The sequence below is a fragment of the Myxocyprinus asiaticus genome, chromosome 40 (assembly GCF_019703515.2).
Source record: "Myxocyprinus asiaticus isolate MX2 ecotype Aquarium Trade chromosome 40, UBuf_Myxa_2, whole genome shotgun sequence".
In the NCBI taxonomy this organism is placed as follows: domain Eukaryota; kingdom Metazoa; phylum Chordata; class Actinopteri; order Cypriniformes; family Catostomidae; genus Myxocyprinus; species Myxocyprinus asiaticus.
This window is the reverse complement of record NC_059383.1, coordinates 9,825,412-9,849,260: the sequence shown is the minus strand read 5'-3', so window position 1 is coordinate 9,849,260 and position 23,849 is coordinate 9,825,412. Positions and strand designations below refer to the sequence as shown.

General features: G+C 36.7%; 1 protein-coding gene across 1 annotated transcript in view; it reads right to left on the bottom strand.

Moving 5' to 3' along the window:
- Positions 1–20,970, bottom strand: part of LOC127430425 (D(1)-like dopamine receptor) — a 37,845-nt gene extending 16,875 nt beyond the window's left edge. The window contains exon 1 of the mRNA XM_051680182.1: positions 13,449–20,970. Within this exon, the coding sequence (XP_051536142.1) occupies positions 18,598–19,938 (1,341 nt within the window). The 5' untranslated portion in view covers positions 19,939–20,970 and the 3' untranslated portion in view covers positions 13,449–18,597. The remainder of the gene's footprint in view (positions 1–13,448) is intronic.
- Positions 20,971–23,849: the final 2,879 nt, after the last annotated feature.

Genomic DNA, 23,849 nt, shown 5'->3' with positions numbered 1-23,849 from the left:
CGGGCATGTCGCAACTGCTGATGCATGTCGCAACTCACCAGCCGTCTCCTCCTCTGAGGTCGCTGTGGGCCACTCACATCCTGGGCAACCTCAACTGTACAGCAGATGCGCTGTCACGACAGGTGACGCTCAGGGGAGAGCGGAGACTCCACCCCAGGTGGTCCAGCTAATCTGGAGTCAGTTCAGCGAAGCAAAGGTAGACCTGTTTGCTTCCCAGGAATCCTCCCACTGCCCACTCTAGTATTCTCTGACAGAGGTTCCCCTCGGCACAGATGCACTGGCGCACAGCTGGCCCCGGAGGCTGCGCAACTATGCGTTTCCCCCAGTGAGCCTGCTTGCACAGACCCTGTGCAATGTCTAGGCTCCTCAGCGCAAAACCTGAATGAGTGGTTGCGAGCTAGCTCCTTTTATACCCGTATGTCCGGGGGAGTGGCATGCAAATTCCACTCACCAATTCCCATTTGCCTTTTCTCAAAGCTCAAAGGTGTTTGGGGCTCCCAAGATCGACCCCTAGTGTCACTACATCGACACAATGTCTCGTTCCCTCCATCAGGTAATGGAGGTTACAACAGTAGACGTTGTGCAACACTTTTTATTCACACCTTTCCTTTCCAGCAGCTAATGTAGCTAAGGTTTATATATATATATATATATATATATATATATATATATATATATACTGTACATACTGTATATTTTGTTGTGTTTGTCAATCTGTCCTGTTCTTATAGGATACGTTCATGATTTCTGTCTGCACTATTTTTTATTGTCAGTTTGTGTACATAAGTGACTGATGGATGTTTTTGGAGCATCTCATTGGTTTTCAACATCATAAATGCAGTGTTTTTAGGACACTGTGCTAAGTTAAAAGTAGTTGAAACTTTGAAAATCGTGTCTTGAGAACCCTGTATTCTGTTGTGCTGCATCCAGCTGTCGAGAATGTTTCCTGTGGCTGTGCTGCTTGCTGAGGCATGTTGATTGACCCCTGCTGATGCAGCTTGTAAAAACACAAAGTTACATGTACTTCAAGCTTGAATTGCTCCAAAGTTAGGTAATTTTATTACAGAATTTATTAATTAATTTATGATTAATTGCATAATTTTTTTTGACACATTTTTTATTTAATTAATCGCACTCATTTAACATGTTCATCCCTAATATATGTAGCCTATTTACCTTTAGTTTCTGCATTTTAATATTTTTTTTTTTTTTTTTGCCTATGAGGACATGTCATGCAACCTGTCCATATCGCAGTCAACACTTAACTTAAGTTAACACTTACTTTTACGTGCTCCGTTCTATGTTTCGCTGCAGTTTTCTGGTGAAATGTATACTAGAAGCACTACAACTGTGCGTTTTATTCATTGTCACACAAAAAACAAATACAATTGCTAATTATGACTTTATAAAAATTTATTTTTCACTCTGTTTCTCACCCCCTGATATGTTATGATATCAAAACACTTTTACTTTAACGCATGATTTGAAATACGATTCATTTTAACACTTGTATTACAGATCCACCTATATATTCACACTTATTCCAATACCATTAGTTTGCTTGGTAGCTCACCTGATAAAGCATTGGACTTTGGGCTTGACCTCCACAGTTCAAGTACAGCCAAAGACACATGCAAGTGAAAGTGGCACAGAAGTGACACAAAATAACATGGTTGCTCAGTAAATGTGTTTTATTTTTTCTGTTTCAAATTTTAGGGATAGGTGTTGGTCAAGTGTAAGGATATCTGTTTTGTTAAGCTCTCATTTACCTTTTCAGACACTACTGGTTAGGTTTAGGGTAAAGTTTTAGATTAGGGAGGTACATTTTACTTATTAAAACATCCATTTAAAATTCACCTTAAAAACCTTGTCTTATTACAACTTAATTTTGTTCGGTTATGGCGCCCCCCGCTGGACATTTCACTTGGAAACTTAAGCCAAACGTGTAATGAAACACATAATTTCAGTTTTGCAAAAACGTTGCAGTGCTCACGTAAATTTCATGAGACCAAGCTGCCATATTGATATCAACCTAATTTAGCTAGCTTCAACTAAGTAACAGATGAATGTGCAGTAAAATGCTTTAGATTTTGTTTGAGTGCATAAACTTTGACGTCAAGAACAAAAACTAAGAGAAGCCTATTTATTTTGCTATTCTAACTATGCACAATAAGGTAAGTTTAATTTTATTATTTCCATTTAGCACTGTTTTTAACCTGCTGTCAACGACCCTAGCAGAACAGGCCTGCTATGCATTTTTGGATTGCGACCCACCAGTTGAGAACACCTTTCATTATTTAAAACGTTAACAGAGAGAGTATTTCAGGCTCTTTTAGGGTGGGTTGCTTGATTGTTTTCCCTGGATGCTCAGGACAGGATAGAAGTGCATGTGAGGAATTAAGAAGCTAGTGGAAGAGTCTCCCCGCGGACTCTATACACCCATTTAATGGCAGGAGTGAGTCTGAGAGAGTACATCGGCAGTGTTTTATTCTTAGCCCTCGCGTTTTAAGTGCTTTTCCCCAGTAAGCGCATACGAGGCTCAAGAGGAGCATGCTGCGTAAGACGCTCTGAGGAAGAGCGATGTTGATGGGCTTAAGAGAGCCTGAATGAGAAAAAATCTGGGATGGAGTCCAGACTTGTTCAGTGCAAACAAATAGGAGATGCATATATAGCCAGGGAGTGTGATTTATTATTACTAAGTCACTTGGTTGAAGCTAGCCCAATTCAATAGATACCAACATGGACAGGTTTCATGATATGCCCTCATTCTCAAAATCCATGAAAACAAAAAATGACACAGACTACATTGATTACGAGTACACTAGCGAAGAAGAAAAACATGGTTTGTGCTGACCATGCTGTTACATATATATATATATATATATATATATATGTAATCAGTATGGATCAGAGAACATAAAAGTATAATCAACATAAATGTTTGTTCTTAGTTGTAAAATTACCATGGTGTGTGATATATATGAAATGAGATTTTAAAGCATCCAGCTCTTATCATTTGGGTTGCCAAATATCTACCAGCCAAATATAGGACATTCCAGCTAGAAACACTGGATTTTTTTTTTTTTCCAGCGGAGCTCTTGTGCGAGACACTGCACAACGGTTTACGAGGTCCACCTAGAGCTTGTTCACATAAGAAAACAATTGAAAAACAGAGCGGACACACACAAAAACGCTGCAATCAATGGAGAAAGACAATATTTTCTGTCAAGCATTTTCTTTCCCATAATTAAGCTTAAGCTTTAATGCTCAACAAACCGGTTTTCTGTTGCAAATGAACAGTCATTGATCTTCCCCCAATCGCTTCTGTCAACTGTTGTATCTGTGTAACATTTAAAGGCTGATTTAAACTTCAACACTGAACCTATGACGTAGGCTATGCATAACTACGGTGGTTACGGCGTAGCCTGTTGTTATTTTCTGATAACAACAGGCTGACTGTACATTATCCCACTTCTTACATGGCTACTAGCCAAATAAATAAATATATGTACTTAAAATAATGATTTACATTGAAATTATGTAATTATATGAGAATAAAAAAATTGCTGAATAGCTGAAATCAACCTGCAGTTTGCGTTGGAGTTCTGTTGGTGTTAATTTTGTAATTAATGAACTCCTGAATGCTCATTATGCATTTTATTACATGACTAATTGCCAAATAAATAAATAAATGCACAAGAAACATTGATTTGAGTTGAAATTATTCAATGAGCTTACTTGTAGAGAATGCACAGTGATCTGAGAAGCAGGAAAGATGACTCTTAATACCCAGATGAATGTTGATGTGCAGTTGTTACAAAGAAATATTAAATCGTTAGTGACCAATCAGAACCGAGTATTCCAGAGAGCCGTGTAATAATTTGCCATAACTGGCTGACTGTACATTACTGCACTTATTACACCGCTTATAACCAAATAAATAAATGGACATAAAATATTGATTTGAATTTAAATAATGTAATTACGAAAGAAGAAATCACTTTTTCGAGCACTGTTGGTGTTTATTTTGAACAAAATGACCGTCTCACTGCTCATTATACAGCTTATTACAAGATTACTTGCAAAATAAATAAATAAATGGATGTGAAACATTGATTATTTTATTAACTTACTAGTAGATACTGCATAGTGATCCGAGAAGTAGTAAAGATGACTCTCAATACCCGGATGACCGGTTTGATACGTTATAATCCCCAGATGTGCGGTTGCTAGTGAGAAATATCAGACCGCAGGTGCCATTGACCAGTCAGAATCGAGTATTCCAGAGACCTGTGTAATAAGGTGTTATAATGCAACACAGCATATGGGGTTTTTGTACACTATGTTTTCCTTAGCAATAATGATGGAAAATGTTGTTCCCAAGACTTCATGGTATATGTCCATATAGAAACTGACTTTCAAAAAGAAACCTACCCTGAAAAAAATTTGCTGGCTGGAGTAAAGCATGTAAAAAAAAGAACCCCAGGCTCCCCTACCCACAACGCTGTATTAACAGCACATAGTCACAACATCTTAGCTAAAAAACACAGGAAGTGTCGCAAAAGTAAACAAATGAATATTTGAGTTTGCTTCAAATTGCTTCATTAATATTTCATCTGCCACAGCAGCCGAGACAAATATACTGCACTATGTTTGCACCCAATGCAAAGCTTTGTTTACTTACTGTCTGTGATGCTAACGCTAACTACAGTGAGGAAAAGTGCTTAATTCTTCTACAGTTTATTTCTGAGCTTCACTCAGTCAGTCACGTCACACTGCCATCCATCTCAATGCCTTTTAGCAAGGGCAAAACAGCTTCAAAACTGGCAAGAGTGATGTTATTTGAGTTATGAGTGTATGTGCGTGTTTGCGCGCATTGCGGTGCTGAATCATATTGGACATAATGGGAATCTCTACAGTTGTCAGCTGGCTGCAAGGAAAATTAAATCTTGTTATTCCACACCGGTGAACAACCTGGATTGAAGTAAAATACATCCACCTTCAGTATCAATACAAGCAGGGTGGGGGGGGGGGGGGCTGTGAGACCAGCGTAAACCAGCTAAGACCAGCCAAGAAGCTTAGGCTAGTTTTAGTTGTTTGTTTGATTGTTTGTTTACCACAGGGCAGTTATGTTTCATTTATGCATCAACTTTGTCTCAAATATTTCTCATAAAATTCCTAAGAAATCAGAACAGTCAAGATAATTGTTCATAAATAAATGTTTGCTTAAAAAGCTATGGCAAATAGCGTAACTTAGAAAATTTGGTCTTGGTGGAATTTATTAAGAAATGTTTGAAATCTTTAAGGCAGATGCTATTTGCACCCTGGTGCAAATAATGGTATATTCTAATTACACCCCAGTGCAAATAGTAGCAAATATTATTTGCACCCCAACCCCGGTGCAATTAATGGTAGATACTAATTGCACAGTTACTTGCACCCATATTTAAATACTAACATTGTCACACTGAAGAGGATTAAGACAAACACAGAGGATGTAGGTGTACCCAAATGCAGTACTTTAATTATGAAGATAAACAATAATAAACTTAGAGACTCCACTGATAAATAAACAAAAGGGAAGAAGTCAGAATAACAATATTATAGATGATAATACACAGCACTTATCTTGGGAAAAGAGCATGTGAAGTCAATGCTGCAATTGTTGTGACTAGACAATGACTGTAGTTAAGTGGTGAGTATAAACAGAGTCCTTGATTAGTGTGTGATTGGTGACAGGTGATGCCAGTAATGGGATTAGTGTTAGTGAATGAGAGCAGGTTATAGTGGAGGACTGGGAGACCAATGGTGGCGTGACAAACATACAGTATGGACAAGGTTTGGGAGGGTTACTTTTTAAAATGTATTCCACTACAGATTACAGAATACATGCTGTAAAATGTCATTTGTAACGTATTCCATTAGATTACTCAAGGTCAGTAACGTATTCTAATTACTTTGGATTACTTCTTCAGCACTGGTAGATTTTTTCACTTGTTTTGACTATAAAAACTCTGCCAGTACAGTAAGACAAAATACACATGTTAAAAATACATTCTCTGAAAAACTGAAATATCTTATGCAGTGTTGTTTCTAAAACAAGATCAATCTGATTGATCTTGTTTTATGGATTTTTTGATATTTTTACAGGAAAACAATACAAAAATTATTATCAAGAATATGATTTTTGCCCTAATATCAAAGGTCTTACTAGAAAAAAATAAATTATGATCCAATGTGAATTTTCCTGATAAAAAAATATGATCGTGCCTGGTAACATGTGCATGTAAAATGGCTAGAAATAGCATTTTAGCTTAGCGTAAAGATGACAATTTACCCAAGGTTTATTTCTATTTCTTCTGCTCCAAACTTACTTCAAACTTACTTCTCTGTCTGCTCGTATGAATGTAACACATCATAAGAAAGTGTTTCACTGCTGTTCAAATGCACTTTGGATCACATCATTTATATGTATAAATGTTTTCCATCTGAAAGGACTAAATATTAAATGAAACAAATGACAATAAAATGCAAAGTAATCTCTTCAGTAATCAAAATACTTTTTGAATGTAACTGTATTCTAAATACCAATGATATAAATTGTAACTGTAGTGAAATACAGTTACTTATATTTTGTATTTTAAATACGTAATCCCGTTACATGTATTTCATTACTCCCCAACCCTGAGTATGGACATTACTGAAGTGTTTATTGTGTTTATTTAGAGTCCCACATACACACTACATTAACCCCTACACCTAAACCTAACCTTAACCTTACCAGAGAAAAAATAACCTTGGTCTGATGCAATCTACACACAAGCGATGCCACAGTGAGCAAATAACTGCGATGAAATCAACATTTATATTAATTTGTTTCTATTATTTTATGTAGTATTAAAGGAAATATTAAGAGTAGATTCTGTGGTTCCACCAGAATATTGGGGTGCAAATAGCTGCCCTGTGTGGCAGATGCTATTTACACCGGTGTGCAAATAGACACTCCGAATCTTTAAATGCATCCGAATTTGTGAATAAGAGTCATTCATGAAACTTTTGTAAATATATGAGTAAAATAGGAGTCATTTTGGTGTAAAATGGACCTTCCAGAAAACTTTCTGCCAGATTCACCAATGCACGCAGCATAAACTTGTGTATGTTAGTGAATTCCAAACATTCGCAAATAATCACAATGATCATATTCCACGCCTATGAAAACGCTATATAAGTAAGGCATAGACATAAGACTCATTAGTGATTGCAAATAGTAAGCTTTTAACATATATGCAGAACAGCAATATAAGGGTTTTATAATTAATTAAGTGCATTCAATCCTCATTATTCTAGAAAATATAATACAAACTGCATCTTCCCATGACTTTTTTGCCCCATGCTAAGCACTTATGCATGACAAACGGGGTGGGGGTGGGTGGTCAGTGGATGTGGCATTTAGTTATTTTATGACACACTACATTAACATTTGCTACACTGACTGCTTTCACTGTTGCGCACTGTCTCCCTGTTTATATCAGCGTCTCCCGCTGAACACGTTTAGATGCACTCCTCTCACGAAAATCGACGGGGCAGAATAAGTTGGTGGATGCTGCGAATTGGACCCCCCTGGAAGTTAGGGGCCCCTGGGCTTCAGCCCGAGTAAGTCTGTGTGTTGCAGTGCCCCTGCCTTTTATAGTCCAATTTATACGTGGTCAGGAGCAGGTGTACATTTGGTTCATATAAACTTACATTTAGAAAATACGAAAACTTTCATGAATACGAGAATACGATTTACTAGGGATGTGCCCAAAGCCGAATACCTTATTTGGAAAGGCACGAATAATGACTTCATAATGAATAACAGATTCATCCGAATATTATTATTATTATTATTATTATTATTATTATTATTATTATTATTAAACTAAATAATGTCTTATAGTAAATATTGTGTCTTATAGTAAAAATGCCTGATAGACTTACGGGACTTTCACCTGTTTGTAGGCTATATTGATTTTATTTTAATTTCTTTTAATGTTTTAATTTGTATTTATTATTCACTGCAAAATGTGTGCTTGACATTTCACATTATGCTTGACACCTCCTGCCTTCAGAACAATGTTGTTATACATGAACAGACAAATGAAAATTCTGTTTCATACAGATATTAATATCAGAAATACCAGGAGAAACCACAGCTAACATATTCCACAGTTAATGTAGCCTACAAATTCAGCTTCATCTGGTAAGAACAAAAAAGGATAAAATAATATTTTTTTAAATAATAGTTGTATAATAATAATAATAATAATAATTATTATTATTATTATTAGGCTATTATTATGAAAAGGCATATACAAGGCATATTTTAATAATAGAAACTATAAATGTAAGAGTAACATTTAAAAATGGGCATTTCATTTAGTTTTGATGCACTTCCGGTTTCCCACAACCAGATTTATCCAAATACAGATACATATCGTTTTGTCATATGAACAGATACAGATACAAATACAGATAATGGTTTCGCTGCACACCCCTACGATTTACACAAAAAAATTGTTCTGCTCGTGATTCATGAATGAGACCCTTTCACGGTACATACTGTATTTTATGAAGAATGTGCTTCTCGACCATTAATAAAGTATGTTATTTATGTATATAATATGTAGTATGAATACATTCCAGACATACTTCATACGGGAACAGGGGCATTGTCCTGTGACCCAAAAATATGATGTTGTAACAGCAATGAAAATTATTTGCTTTCGTTTTGAAAAACCTGTACAATGTAACCACAATTTTCTTGCCGTATATACAGTATAGCATTTACATTTGAAAAGAGCCACCTGATTGTGGTTCTCCACTGTATTTTGAAATTCAGTGCTTTGAATCTGACGTCTTTTTCTGATTCTGAAGGCAATTTCTTGCCTACTGTTTTATAACTACTGAGGATTTGGAAATCCTACTCATTTGATATACTATACCAGTGTTTCCCAACCACTGTGCCAAATTATCAAATTCCACAAAATAAATAAATGCATAAAAAATAATAATAATAATTTCAGAGATGCAAACTCCTCACCTTTCGGTGAAATTCGCAGTTTTGAAACCATAATCTGTCACTTTTGTGATTGTGAAGAGCTATGATTAATGAGCAAAAGTGACTCATATTTATTCACGTTAAGGGTCTTTCACATGACTTGCGTCAGCGCTGCAGAATACACTGAAGTCTATGAAGTGACGGCACTTTACACCAAAGTGTTTTTTACACACATTTTTGCTTCACAAATAATGTCTCTGAGAATACAAAGCAACAAGAAATATTTAAAAACTGTCCAAATTTGTGAAGAGATATTGAATGTCTCATGATTACTTTTAATTAAATATTACCTTATCGTTTCTGTGTATCAGAGAGTCAGAGACCCCAGTAATTGAACTAATTTAAATTCACCAAGAAAACGCTAAGACCTAAACATAAACAAGTCATTTTATCCACTTCTGAGAGAGTCAATCCGTGCATCTTATCACGTGGTGCACTGTGCATGACACCGCGGAGACTCACAGCATGTGGAGACACATGCTACTCACCGCGATCCACGCACAACTTACCACGCATCCCATTAAGAGCGAGAACCACTTAATCACGACCACGAGGAGGTTACCCCATGTGACTCTACCCTCCCTAGCAACCGGGCCAATTTGGTTGCTTAGGAGGCCTGGCTGGAGTCACTCAGCATGCCCTGAATTTGAACTTGCGACTCCAGGGGTGGTAGTCAGCGTCAATACTCACTGAGCTACCCAGGCCCCCCACTGTTCATATCATTTTTAAACATTCTACTGAAGTCAGTAGATTTGTAGTCATGCAAGTTTTAATGTAGGAGAAAGTAAGGATGTTATTAAAACTCACTATTATTAGACTATTATTATTGTCTTTTTGGATGAAAAATCATGCACAAACTGAAGGAAAATTATAGATCTGTTTTGTTCTTTTAATGCTTAAACACTATAAAGTATCTTGGTAGATTTCGGTCGTGAACATCTCAAAATGATTCAATGACTCACTCGTAGCACAAAAGACCCTCATTTGTTGCCACCAACTGGCATCTCCAGAAGGAGTCACTGAACTAATCAGTTCATAAAATTGAACAAATTTGTTACACAGAAGCAAGCCATACCAAAATACCCTTTATTTTGTAGCTAATTCTGCACAATTGTGCAGGTAATTTGCTATACTTGAATCACTAAAATCACTGGAATTGGTGCTCTTTCAAAAAAAAAAATCCCCAGAATTTGTTTTTTTTGCCGTGGTATTTTATATTCTTAAAAAGTGTGCCATGGCAGAAAAAAGGTTGGGAAACATTGTACCATAATATGCTGGCATACTATATAGTAATAAAGTAGGCATATTTGGGCACAGTGTTCAAAAACTTGTCGTTCTAGAGATGTTCTAGAGGAGATGTGTAAGATTACTAGTATTTCTCAGGAGAAAAGAGAAACGATTGAGATATTAAAGAGATCTCATTTGTGGTGTTCATTTCCTGTGAGTGGTGCGATTGCAAATGTGATATTTTTAGCGAGCACAGTGCTCACGCTGATTCCAACACTGTGATGAAATCGGGACCCGAACGCCAGTTACATAAAACATTACAACGGCTCATAGACATCCCTTTTCCACCACAGTGAGCTCTGCCCCAGGCCTGTCATTAACCTTGACAATGTGTTTTTCCAAACGGGGACCTTGTGAACTCCAGTTTATGTTGGTGAAAGACCGGGTCAGATCGCCACAGAAAACCAGCCCTAAGGGGTGTGTACCCAGCCCATGGCTGTTATTACTCATCATATTCCCATACTGATACCGTATGTATGTGCAACAATGCATTTGACTAATCATGATACTGTATTTTGCACTTGAATGGCCATCAGTACAATGCCCTCTGGGTTAACACAGGAGCCAAACCAAAAAAAAAAAAAAGCCTTACAGGCAACATCCGATGTGTACTGACTCATTCAAGTGTTGTGAGAAATGTACTGTTTGGAAACAATTGTCTTACAAGTCACGTTAAATGTTCAGGTAAGGACAACGGAACCTGTCAAAAATTACAGTACAATGACATACAACGAAAAATGCATTAACTGTGTCATGCCACATATTAATGATTTATTCATTAATACCATTAATTATAATATGCTTATGCTTTTCATTTGGGATATTAGAGGAAATAACCAGCCTGATCTCATGAACATAACGTGACCATGGCAACATTTTTGCAAAATGAAAAGTGCTTCATTACACGTTTGGACCTTAATAAAGATGAAAATGAACATGAAAACTCACTCTTGTGTCATTTCAACCTGTATGATCTTCTGTCTTCTGAGGAACACAAGAGGAGAAATTTATGAAAATGTCTAGGCTAATTTTTTACAAACAATTAAAGTAGACAATGACCAGGGGCTATCAAGACCAGAAAAGGACCCCCAAAAAACAAACAAAAAAAAGTAGACCCACAAGCCTCACATAAAGCTGTTATATGGCATATGAAGACTTTAAATAAGCACATGAGTCATAGGGACAACTTTTATGGTACTTTCTTCTTCTTTTTTTTTTTTTTTTTTTTTTTTGAAGCTTGACAATTGGGGTTGGTATCCTTTTTACAACTATGGAAATAACATCCTCAACATTCTCCATGAGCGTGGACCTATTTTGAAGTATTTTTAGATTGGTGCGAGGCATCCCTTTTAGAAAAAAATGAGGGTAAAAATAAAGATATGAGAATAGATTTCAATAAAAGTTTTAGTGCCTGTACCAAAATTAATATTGCTGGTAAATAGGTTGAAATGGCCAGCTCTTATAAATATCTTAGTGATTGATAATAAGCTACAATGGGTAGCTTATAATTTGATTGTGTCAAAGGCACAGAAGCACTTGTATTTACTCAGGAAGCTGAAGGCTTTTAATGTTGACAGAACTGTACTTACATTATTTTATGAATCTTTTATTGAAGCAGTTTTAACATTTGCCATGATTTGTTGGTTTTATGGAATGAATGTTAAAAGTAGATCGCAGTTGCAAAGAATTGTGGACTTGGGGTCAAATATTGCAGGCATTGGTGGACTGGGAAGATAAATCGGCCCTGGATTTTACATAGAAACCGGCCCCCGGAAAGCTTTAGCATATCGCAGCTGTTTCGCGGCACACCGGAAAAAGTCCCAGCTCTCACTATGGCCAGTCTGCCCCTGATTGCAGGTGCAGAACAGGCAAGTTTGTCTGCTCTATGTGAGAAACCAGTACTTAAGAAGGCTTTGAGTGTCCTGAGTGTTTCTACACATTTTCTTCACAGCAAATGCTGTGTCAATGTTTATCTGAGGCATGGGATGACAAGTTAATAAGTACCCCAAAACTACTGTAATACAGTGCATTTAGTATTTAAAAGCTGTGTTGGTACAATGTGTATTATCTACATTTTTAATGTTATTTTTGTATGATATATATATATATATATATATATATATATATATATTTGTGTATATGGATACAGTAAAGATTTACCACTAAATGTCACCTTTTGTGTTTAATAGTTTTGGGTGAACTACTGTATACTTTTAAGACAACATCTTTGTAAGTACACTGCAAAATAAGAATAATTTTCTTACTCAGTATTTTTGCATTGTAATCCACTAAAAACATCTAAACATTCTTAAAATAATGTATTATGAAAAGCAGAATACTGAAAATACTAAATTTTTGTTTCTATGTTTGTTTTTTGCAGTATACTGTATGTCATTTCTAAAAACAGATATCCCTCCAGTACAACCAAGGCAGGGTTAAGCCATTTTAAGGCTCTATTGAGTCAGTTGTCTGCACATAAAGTCTAAGAACTCCATAAACAGTCCAGGCGTTTGTTCATATCCAGGTTGGTCAGCAAGGAAGATAGATCTACTGCTCAAACAGTTGCTGATACTAATGTCCTGTTCTCCCCACTGACTACTGCTGCTTTGCCCTCAGATAAAACACTTAAATCCAGTTCACTCCACTGTGATAAATAACATCAGTCTCTCATACCTCTCAGTGGCAAGCCTTGAGGTCACAATATGACAATAACAGTAAAAAATAAAAAAATAATCAGTAATCAATTAAACGAGCTGAGTTTTCCCTTTCCATATGCAATGTTATGTAAATTACCCGATTGATGACATCCCTAGCTGAGAAAAAAAGTGCGTCATTGATGTCGAAATCAATAACTATCGATTTTTGCAACAGAGTTGACCTTTAAATAAAGAATTGGCAGTGAAATCCTTCATAACAGATGCCATTATACCCCATATTGTAAGTAAGGGAAAATACAGCAAACAACAGGATTACAAAAACAACATACACTTTTATTTAGCAAACAGAAAGGGACCATTTTATACAAATTGTAAACTAGGTATTGTAATAAATCGGTTGGGTATACCTTGAAGAACTGCAGCACACAAATGAACTTGTACAGTCACCATGATTTTGCCAAGTAGAGCGAGTTTCTGGACCAACATCCTTATTGGTTCAGGAACAACATTTCTGTAAACCAATCAGATTTTAGGGTAAGTTTAGGGCTCTGTATTTTTGTCTCGTTTTCCTGTAAAAACATCTAAACATTATAAAAAAATACAAGACAGAATTACTTGAGAAGCAAAGCTTGTTGTCATTGAAATCTAACACAATTTAGTGAGGTTCATGTTTAAAGTGAGAATTTAATGTGCAAATGTCGTGATAAAGATAAACTTGTTTTCCCTTTGAATTGAGTTGAATAGTTTTCCCTGAAAAAAAAAAAAAAAAAGACTTAAGACATAACTTATGTCCGTTTTTGTTCTCAAGTAAAATTATCATTTTTTTAAGGGTGTAAAATATTTTTACTAGAAAAAAAGACAAAAATTATCATTGTTATTTTATTTTATACATTTGTATTATTATTGTATTTTTTCCAGTGCTTTTTGCAATTTCCCTCTAATTTTAGGGGTAGTAAATGATTCGGGTTAGAACTGATTTGGTTTGATAGGACTGTTGTTCCAAGACCTCCAAAAGATGCCAAAAAGCACTGTAACCAAACCTGTATGAGTGCTTTAACTGCATGACAAACCCACATAAAAACAACACATACATTTGTTTTCTCTACTCACAATTAAGGACTTCAAGATAAAAAGCACTTGTGTTGACATCTCTATTTTAACATCTTACAACACAGTTTTTATTTTCTTCAGCTTATCTTACAATATGCTCATTTGTATTTGTTGAGTGTCCGAGGTTAGGGTGTGAAATAACCCTTTTTTGTACAACCTTGGAATGAATGTCCATAAAATGATGGCAAAATGCAGCAATCCTGACATTTCAGGGGGGGTTGTGCTGCCACTGTCTAGCAACCCCCCCCCCCCCCCAAGAAACCATCTAGAAAACACCTGAAAACTCAAAACACAAACCTGCAATCTTTGGTAAGAAAGAAAATGAGAAACTTGGCCAACTGTTATTTTATTCACTTATAATTAAAGAACTACACATGGTCCCCAAAAGTGCAGGGAATACCTTAGCATTTGCAGTTAAAAAAGCACCTGGGACTTTCCAGAATGTCATGGATGCTTATTTTAAGTGCTAATCGCCCCATTGGAGAGAATACATGTGATTTCACTGAACCAAATGCTACAAGAACCACAATTTTACATATTTAAATATCTCCTATTAAATTTGTGAATGTCAGGGGACAAACATTAGCATTTCAGTTGAAGATGCTGTTTTGACATGTAGAGGTGGTTAAGACGAATGTTCTGGAACAAAATCATACATTTACAGCTGAATATTTCCATAGCAGCATTGAGAAGAATTGGTCGTTGGCAGGCGAGTGAGCAGACGGAGTATACACGTCCTAACACATCCTTTTAGAAAACTCCCTGAAGCAGATAATGTCCAATTTTAGACAAATGTTTACTTTAGCCATTATTTATCTGTCTACCTCTACAAGTTGTCCACATAATTATTCATTTGTTTAAAACTTTAGTTTTTATCGATTGGAGTCAAATGTATTTTTTAGTTCAAGTTCATCATGATGTCTTCAGCTGTTTGGCTCACGGTTTTTATTGAAGCGAACATATAAGAAATGTTATTTCATTGTGGACTTAAAGGCATAGTTTGCCAAAGAATAAAAATTCTGTTTACTCACCCTCATGTTTTTTCAAAAATGTATGACTCCAAGGAACACAAAAGGAGATGTTAGACAGAATGTTAGCCTTAGTCACCATTCACTTTCATTCTATTAAAAAAGATGCAATGAAAGTGAATGGTGACTGAGGTTGTCAGTCCCTAACATGCTGCCTAATATCTCCTTTTGTGTTCCACGTATCACACGAATTGTAATTTTTTGGTGAACTACCCTTTTAATAAGTTTCCAGGATCAGCCGCAAGGGAAAACTGATGCTTATTGACTAAAAGCTCACATCACTGATTTACAGTAATCATAGCGATTTGCATTTTGCGTGCATTTTTTTAATAATGCACTCTGAGAACAAGCTCATGTGTGTCAATTCGGTCAAATCACGATGTTCATGGGAAAGCGCTCACTGTATAGTAGGCCCTGGAATTAACTTTACAAGGGCAGTTGCATAACCTTACAAAACAGCTCAACAAATTATTAAAAGTAGGGCACTGTTTGTACATCACATAATTTGTTTGAACAAGGAGAGACAGCTAAATGGTTAAATCGTCAGAGTATGAGTCAATGTACCTGTGGTTTTGACATATGTTCGCAATCCTACACTGATAGCTGACATAACAGTACAGGAACAACATTCTGCACAATAACTATAAGCAAGATTTTTGTAATCCTGGATATGCTTTGAAGCACTAGAAAGTACTACATAGAGCTTCCTATGGTGTCTAATAATTTTGGAAAGGTCAACAACATGTCTGCAGCTTTCTGGGAGGCTGGACACGTGTTGCATAAGATACAGTAATGGTTTGTTTCTGTTTTGCATTAACTGTATTTCACGCTGACCAAGATCACAGTTCAACCACACAGTTGGCAAAAGAAACCCAAAGACATCAGTTTATTTCTGTTAAAAGGCAGCCATTACCACTTTGTATGTTTACAGTGGAAGGAATAAGTGAGGAGAGGCACACTGTTAAGAATCATTTTCTTACTCAGTTTTTTTTTTTTTTTTAAGCTTGTTTTCTAGTTAAAATATCTAAACATCCTTAAAACACGAAGCTATTACTTGAGAAGCAAAATGACACAAGACATTAAGTCTTGTTTTCAGAGAATCTAATAAAATTCAGTGATGTTGCAAAAAAACATGTTTGCCAATGGGTTTTGGAAAATGGAAACATTTTACAATAAGGTTCCATTTATTAACATCAGTGAACTACATTAGTTAACATGAACTAACAATGAACAATACTTTGACAGCATTTATTAACCTTAGTTCATGTTCATTTCAACATATATTTATACATTTTTAAAATCAAAAGTTTTATTTGTTAACATTAGTTAATTCACAGTGAACTAACATGAACTAACAATGAACAATTGTATTTTTGTTCAATAACATTAACAACGAAATATAAATGCTGTAAAAAACGATATTATTAATTGTTTGTTCAGTATATCTAATGCAATAACTAATGTTAATGAATGGAACCTTATTGTAAAGTGTTTCCAGAAACATAATATGGAAGTCAGATCCCGCCATGGAAAACGGAATTAAAAAAGGTAATTCTGACTTTTTTTAACAACTTGCACGTTTATATCTAGCAATTGCGACTTTATTTCTCTCAATTATGACTAAAGTGGTAAATGCAAGAAATAAAGTCACAGTTGTGAAATATAAACTGAGAGTTTAGATCTCGCAAATGCGAGAAATAATGTCGCAATTATGCAATATATACTCGCAATTGTGAAAAATAAAGACACAATTGCAAGAAATTATAGAAATAAACTTGCAATTGCGAGAAACAAAATGAGAGTTTAGGTCTCGAAATTGCAAGAATTTAAATCGCTATTGCAAACACATAATTCTGAGAAATAAAGTCGCAATTGCGAGAAATAAAGTTGCAATTGTGAAATATAGATTTGCAATTTTGAAAAACAAAGTTAGAGTTTAGATTTCGCAAATGGCAAGAAATTAAGTTGCAATTGCAAGGTATAAGCATGCAATTACGAGAAATAAAGTCACAACTGACACAATTACATAATATAAACATGCATTTAAGAGAAATAAATTCACAATAGCGAGAAATATTGAGAGTTTAGATCTCACAATTGCAAGAAATTAGGTCACAGTTGCGAAATATAAACATGAAATTGCGAGAAGGATTAGATCTCGGAATTGCTGGTTTATATCTTGCAATTGCGAGATCTAAACTCTCACTTTGTTTCTTGCAATCGTGAGTATAAAGTCGCAATTATGAGATAACAGGTCAGAATTACCTTTTTATTTTTTCTCTCAGTAGTGGAAAAAAGCTTCAAACTTGTTTTTCCTTTCAATTAATTTAATTTGTTTCTCACCCCATTGGCAAATAGTTTTTTTGTTGTTGTTGTTTGAGCATAAACCGCACGAAATTTGTTAGATTCTCTGAAAACAAGCCTTCAAATCTTCAGTCAGTTTGCTTCTTAAGTTAATGTACAGTATCTTGTTATTAGGACATTTAGACAGAAAAAATACTGAGTAAGAAAATTATCTCAGTGCAGTAACAAAAACACAACCACATATTCTTTCAAAGATGTAACCTAACATTTAAACAAATCCTGTGATGGATGCAAGTACACCGACAGGCCTATTGCACTTGGGTTTAAAATAACCATTAGTAAAGTTTCTTTAAGCGTGAGAGTAATGACAATCGAATGGTGGGTAACGACCTGTGAGATTACTGGGGGATCATATTTTCCCCCTGTGCTGTCCTGAAAATATCATGGCCATGTCCACAGCTGATATATCACATAACCCCCCCACCCCCGAGATCGTACCAAAGTATGCTTGGATGAAAACAGCTACTGCTCTGTCACATTATGAGGTGGTTTTGCACATATAATATTTGTTTGCTGGAACTCAATTATCACAACTAGCAGCGCAGGGTGATGTTGACTTAGCCAACTCTGATAACCTGTAAAAAATATACACAACATTATGTACATTTTATTGTCGACAGTAGATGCAACCAAATATCTCTACTTGTGAGCAATTTAGGCAAAGCACTCACCTACAATAAATGTATCTAACGTACTAACTCTGGTCCTTGTATTAACAGCTCGGACAGTATTTCTATCACAACCAAATAGGCATGCACATGTATACACATTTAGAATGCATAACATGTATACATATGCATACATGGTTTGTTCACATTATTTTCCATTAATGTCTTGTGACAACTGACATGTTAACGTCAATAATAAATGCTGCGAACATTTTGCAGGTAGTTATCCAGCATAAAGTGCCTTCATTTGGAACATTCTTTGTTTTACACGAGTTTCATTTAGTCTGAAAATAATTTTTTAAGGTCCTCAGTGAAGTTTGGATTCCATACTGTGTAGAAATAAGGGTTCTTTGCTCGCATCACAGAGAATTTTGACAACAGAATATTCAGCATGTTATGGATTTGTGCTGCCCATTTTGTGTTATGGGGTTGATCTTTTCCAGGGAAACATCAGCATCGCTATCCAAATTGCCCGACATGGACAGAGATAGATTCTCAAAGGTTTTTACCCCAGAGTCGTCCTCCACCTTCTGGGTCTCCTCGTCCTGGCAGAGGATACTGTGCGGGATTACATAGTTGCTGTTGTTGCCCTCCTTCGGGATGTGGCCCTTTGGTTGGTACTGGGAAGAAGATTGAGGGGCCCCGTTTTTGTTAATACTCACAATCTCAATAGCATTACTGCCAGGGCAGAGTCGATGGCAGCCCAGCAGGATGGAGAATGCCTTTCGGAAGTCAGCGTTGAAGGCATAGATGATGGGGTTGAGTGAGGAGTTGGCCCAACCGAACCAAACAAAGACATCAAAGGTGGTGGAACTGATGCACGGGAAGTCGGCACTCTCATTAGGCTCGCAGAATGGAACCATGCAATTCAAGATAAAGAAGGGCAGCCAGCAGCACACAAAGACACCCATGATTACAGAGAGGGTTTTGAGAACTTTGGTTTCACGCTTGAAGGACATCTTGAAGGAACTTTCAGACTCCATACTGCCATTGTTACCCATGCTGCTGTGGCGGTTCTTGGCGCTCTCGGCCGCGCGCTCGAGGGCAGAGATACGGCGTATCTGCTTCTGGGCAATCCGGTAGATGCGGGTGTAGGTGACCAGCATGATGGCCACAGGTATGTAAAAACTGATCAGGGAAGAGGAGATGGCATATGTTCGATTAAGGCTGGAATCGCAGTTGTCCGGGGGAGGCTCGCCGTAGGTGCCGTTCAGCTCCGTGTAACTTGTTGTCTGGGCTTTATGCCAGTCTAGCTGCACAGGGATGAAGGAGATAAGAACAGACAGCGTCCACGCAACACTGATCATGATGAACGCCACCTTGGGCGTCATCTTGCGCTCATAGCGGAACGGGCTGGAAATAGCCCAGTACCGGTCCACACTGATGACGCACAGGTTCAAGATGGAGGCAGTGGAACACATGATGTCAAAGGCCACCCAGACATTGCAGAAGGCGCCAAATGGCCAGAACCCTACAATCTCAGTGGCCGCTTTCCATGGCATAACCAAAATGGCCACCAGCAAGTCTGAAATAGCCAGCGATATAACAAAAAAGTTGGTGACTTTTGAACGCAGGTGGCGGAACTTTGTGACGGCTGCGCAAACCAGCGTATTGCCCAGTAGGGTGGTCAGGATAAGCAGCGAGAGGAAACAGCCAGTCAGAACTCGCTTGGACGAATCACGCGGCGACACACTGCTGTCCAGGACCGTGGAGTAGTTCACATCCATGGCTTTTTTTTTTTTTTTCACCGTGTCAAATTAGCGGTCACCCCATAATTCCAGACCAAGTCCAACCCAAGACTGTTTACACAGGAATCAGAGCAGCTGCTGCGTATAGACAAGCAACTAGTTGATCTGGATTGTCCATGACTATGTTGACTGCATAAGTCATCTTGCAAAATGCATATCATCATTTCAAAACTAAATAATCTTGAGGTGCCAAAAAACTGATCCATGAACTCCCACAGACCTTCCCAATCAACATGATTTGATCAAAAACAGAAATGAGAGAGGAAATCCTGACATATATTTAGTAAAATAACCACTTAATATTGTTTATACACATATATCAATGTCTAATTAAGACTGTTTATTCTTTCAGTACCTTGTCAGCAGTTTGTTCATAGTCCCACAGCATACTCTCCCAAACAGGTTAAACAAACACAGGCAGGCGTGATCGTTAGCCTTATATATGAGCTTATCGATACTGCCTATCGATCGAATTTCCACTGCGTCCGTCTGATTTGTCCCCGTTAATGAAAGCAGAAGCGCGTCCGTCTCATGCCGTTTCCAACGCAGACTCTGTTCCACAGAGAGAACGGGTAAGAATCCGTTTGAAAACCAACAAGAAATGCGCATTTCACATTGATTTTGAAGCCAGAAACGAGAGTTGTGTCCTTCTATCGCGCACTTTTGCCAGGCGTTTCACTTAACTGGCAGAAAACAAAGTCTTTAATTAGACTAAATATATCCAGTATTCTCTCGCTTTTCAGTGTATCTCGATTCTATTTAGCATCAGCTGCAAATGCATAAGACTCAACAGTAAAGTGATAGGCGCAATTTGGCGCGCTTCTCACGTTCCAGGCGTCCGGTTTGTCCCCAATCCATCCTGTGCATGATGAAAAACCATATTTCGTGCTTTAGTTTTCCTTAAAAGGTCTGTGCGTATTTGTATAACTGATTTCTAAAGCGTTGGCATTGACTATTGCATAAGGAAACGCTGTGGTCGTCCCATGCACATCATGTGGAATTAAAGCTCATGCTCACCCGTCCTGTCGCGCGCTGCATCGTGTGCATTGCGAGGAGCAGTGGAGCGTGCATATTCCCAAGAAATGTCAACTTTGCAATGCATTAGCAAAAAAATAAATAAATAAATAAATTAAAAAAAAAAAAAAGAAAAGAAATATATAATAATAATAACGGGGGGGGACAGACCAGACTTTAAATGTGTCTCTTAATTCCAATATTACCTATTTGCGCACACCTTGAATTGTAAATATATAAATATCGTTGCTCTGTTGAGCATCAGCAGTCCATCAGAAGTAACAGACAGGACCCACTTGGTTAGTTCTCGGTTCGATAGCCTTCTTAAGTTTCTCTAGCTTGTAATTGAAGAACAGAGTGGCATTCAGTCTCGTCATTGGCTTTTTCAGAGAAGCTCTGACAGGTCTTTGGAGGAGCAGAGGAGGTTGTCGCATCCCAAACCATGTTCTTCTGTAACTGCAAGTCGATAGATAGAATATTCGTAGGCATTCTGTATGACCTAATAGCCACAAAATAATTACAAATAGCCTACCCTATGTATTTATAATTGTATTGCTTTCACGGCTATAAATCAATACTGATACCATAGTCTCATAGAGCCTACATCATGCGGACATCTTTGCGAACATGCAATTTAATACCAATTAAATATCCTCTACAATTGAGCAAAACAGTTGTTTTAATATAAACAGGGCTTGGAGGCAGTGATTTGCATATGAAATTGGCTCAATGTGGCCATCTACTGGATCAGACAATTTACAGATATGAATTAGTGTCATAGGTGAACAGTCTCATGGTGTTGTAAAATGACAGCATGGAATTTTTTATTTCAAGGTAAAAATCCCATGTAAAGAGGGACTTAGAAATGATCCGAAAGTGTGTATGGAAGAGGGCTGTTAAAGTAATTCATTTCATTTCCTTAAACCCCTTTAAAAAAGTAATGATGTATCAGATATATACCATGATGATGATAACCATATTATTGTACCATGCTATTTACAAGATACTTTTATGAATACTATGGTACATGTCCCAAAACATGTTATTGCCATGATACATGTCAAAAAACATACATGTTTAACATGGTAGTAGTACCATGGTACGTTTTGGTACTTTTTATAAATGAAAAAAGATGTAATGTGCCATGGTACTTCAAAGAATAATAAAAAAAATAAAAAGTTATTGCTCATAAGTTCTAATTCATTTAATTACCTCAAATCCTTATGAAACACTTACTGTGGTGGCACCACGGTACAGTGATGCTACTAGATTGTACTCAGGGTTGGGAGGGTTACTTTTTAAAATGTATTCCACTACAGATTACAGAATACATGCTGTAAAATGTAATTTGTAACGTATTCCGTTAGATTACTCAAGGTCAGTAATGTATTCTAAATACTTTGGATTACTTCTTCAGCACTGGTAGATTTTTTCACTTGTTTTGACTATAAAAACTCTGCCAGTATATTAAGACAAAATACACATGTTAAAAATACATCTCTGAAAAACCGAAATATCTTATGCAGTGTTGTTTCTAAAACAAGATAAATCAAATTGATCTTGTTTTAAGGATTTTTTGATATTTTTACAGGAAAACAATACAAAAATTATCAAGAATATGATTTTTGCCCTAATATCAAAGGTCTTACTAGAAAAAAAGAAATTATGATCCAACGTGAATTTTCTTGATAAAAAAATATGATTGTGCCAGGTAACGTGTGCATGTAAAACGGCTAGAAATAGCATTTTAGCTTAGCGTAAAGTTGACAGTTTAAACAAGGTTTATTTCTATTTCTTCTGCTCCAAACTTACTACAAACTTACTTCTCTGTCTGCTCGTATGAATGTAACACATCATAAGAAAGTGTTTCACCGCTGTTCAAATGCACTTTGGATCGCATCATTTATATGTATAAATGTTTTCCATCTGAAAGGACTAAATATTAAAATGACAATAAAATGCAAAGTAATCTCTTCAGTAATCAAAATACTTTTTGAATGTAACTGTATTCTAATTACCAATGATTTAAATTGTAACTGTAGTGGAATACAGTTACTTATATTTTGTATTTTAAATACGTAATCCCGTTACATGTATTCCGTTACTCCAACCCTGATTGTACTACTGTGGTATTTATATATTTGAAGCACTGAGGAAGGTCACCTGTGACCGAAACATTTGACATTCTGCAGTAAAACTCACTCAGTTCTCGCATTTGGTGGTGTATGTCCCCTTTTTTAATAGTGTGCAGGCTTCTTATTTATATATTCTGTACTTTGATATGTTCCATGGTACTGAATGATTACCATATTCATGTCCCATAATCACAAGGTACTTCAAAGAAGAGTATGGAACTACCATGGTTATATGTCTAATAGTCAGTACATGACCAAAAACATTGTGATCTATGGTGTCTGGAATGCAAGTCTGGCATATTTATGTAATTCATGTAGACAAGCAAATTCAAGTCTGCACATCCTGTTTGCTCACATTTCCTTTATCATGCAGGAGATAATGCATGGATGTAATGTCAGACTGATCTCGCATGGAAATCGGAAACAGTAGGTTGACTATTCTTTAGGTAAAATCGGTTTGTGCTTAACGAAATTTGAAACACTGCCCCCAGTGGCCAAAGTGGTAAGTGTTGTTGGGCGTATGGGCACGTGTGAGCTCCATTTTCCAAGTGTAATGTCCACTGAGGGGCGTCAAAAGCGAGTTGTTTTCAGCTGTACTGGATGTAATACAGTGAAGAGGAATGCATGTTTTATAAACTGAACCCCCAAACCTAAACCTAACCTTCAGTGGACTAAAAATGTAATGTTAGAGGGAAAAATGCAATCTCTGATTCGTACTCGTCACTGATTATGCAAATGCAA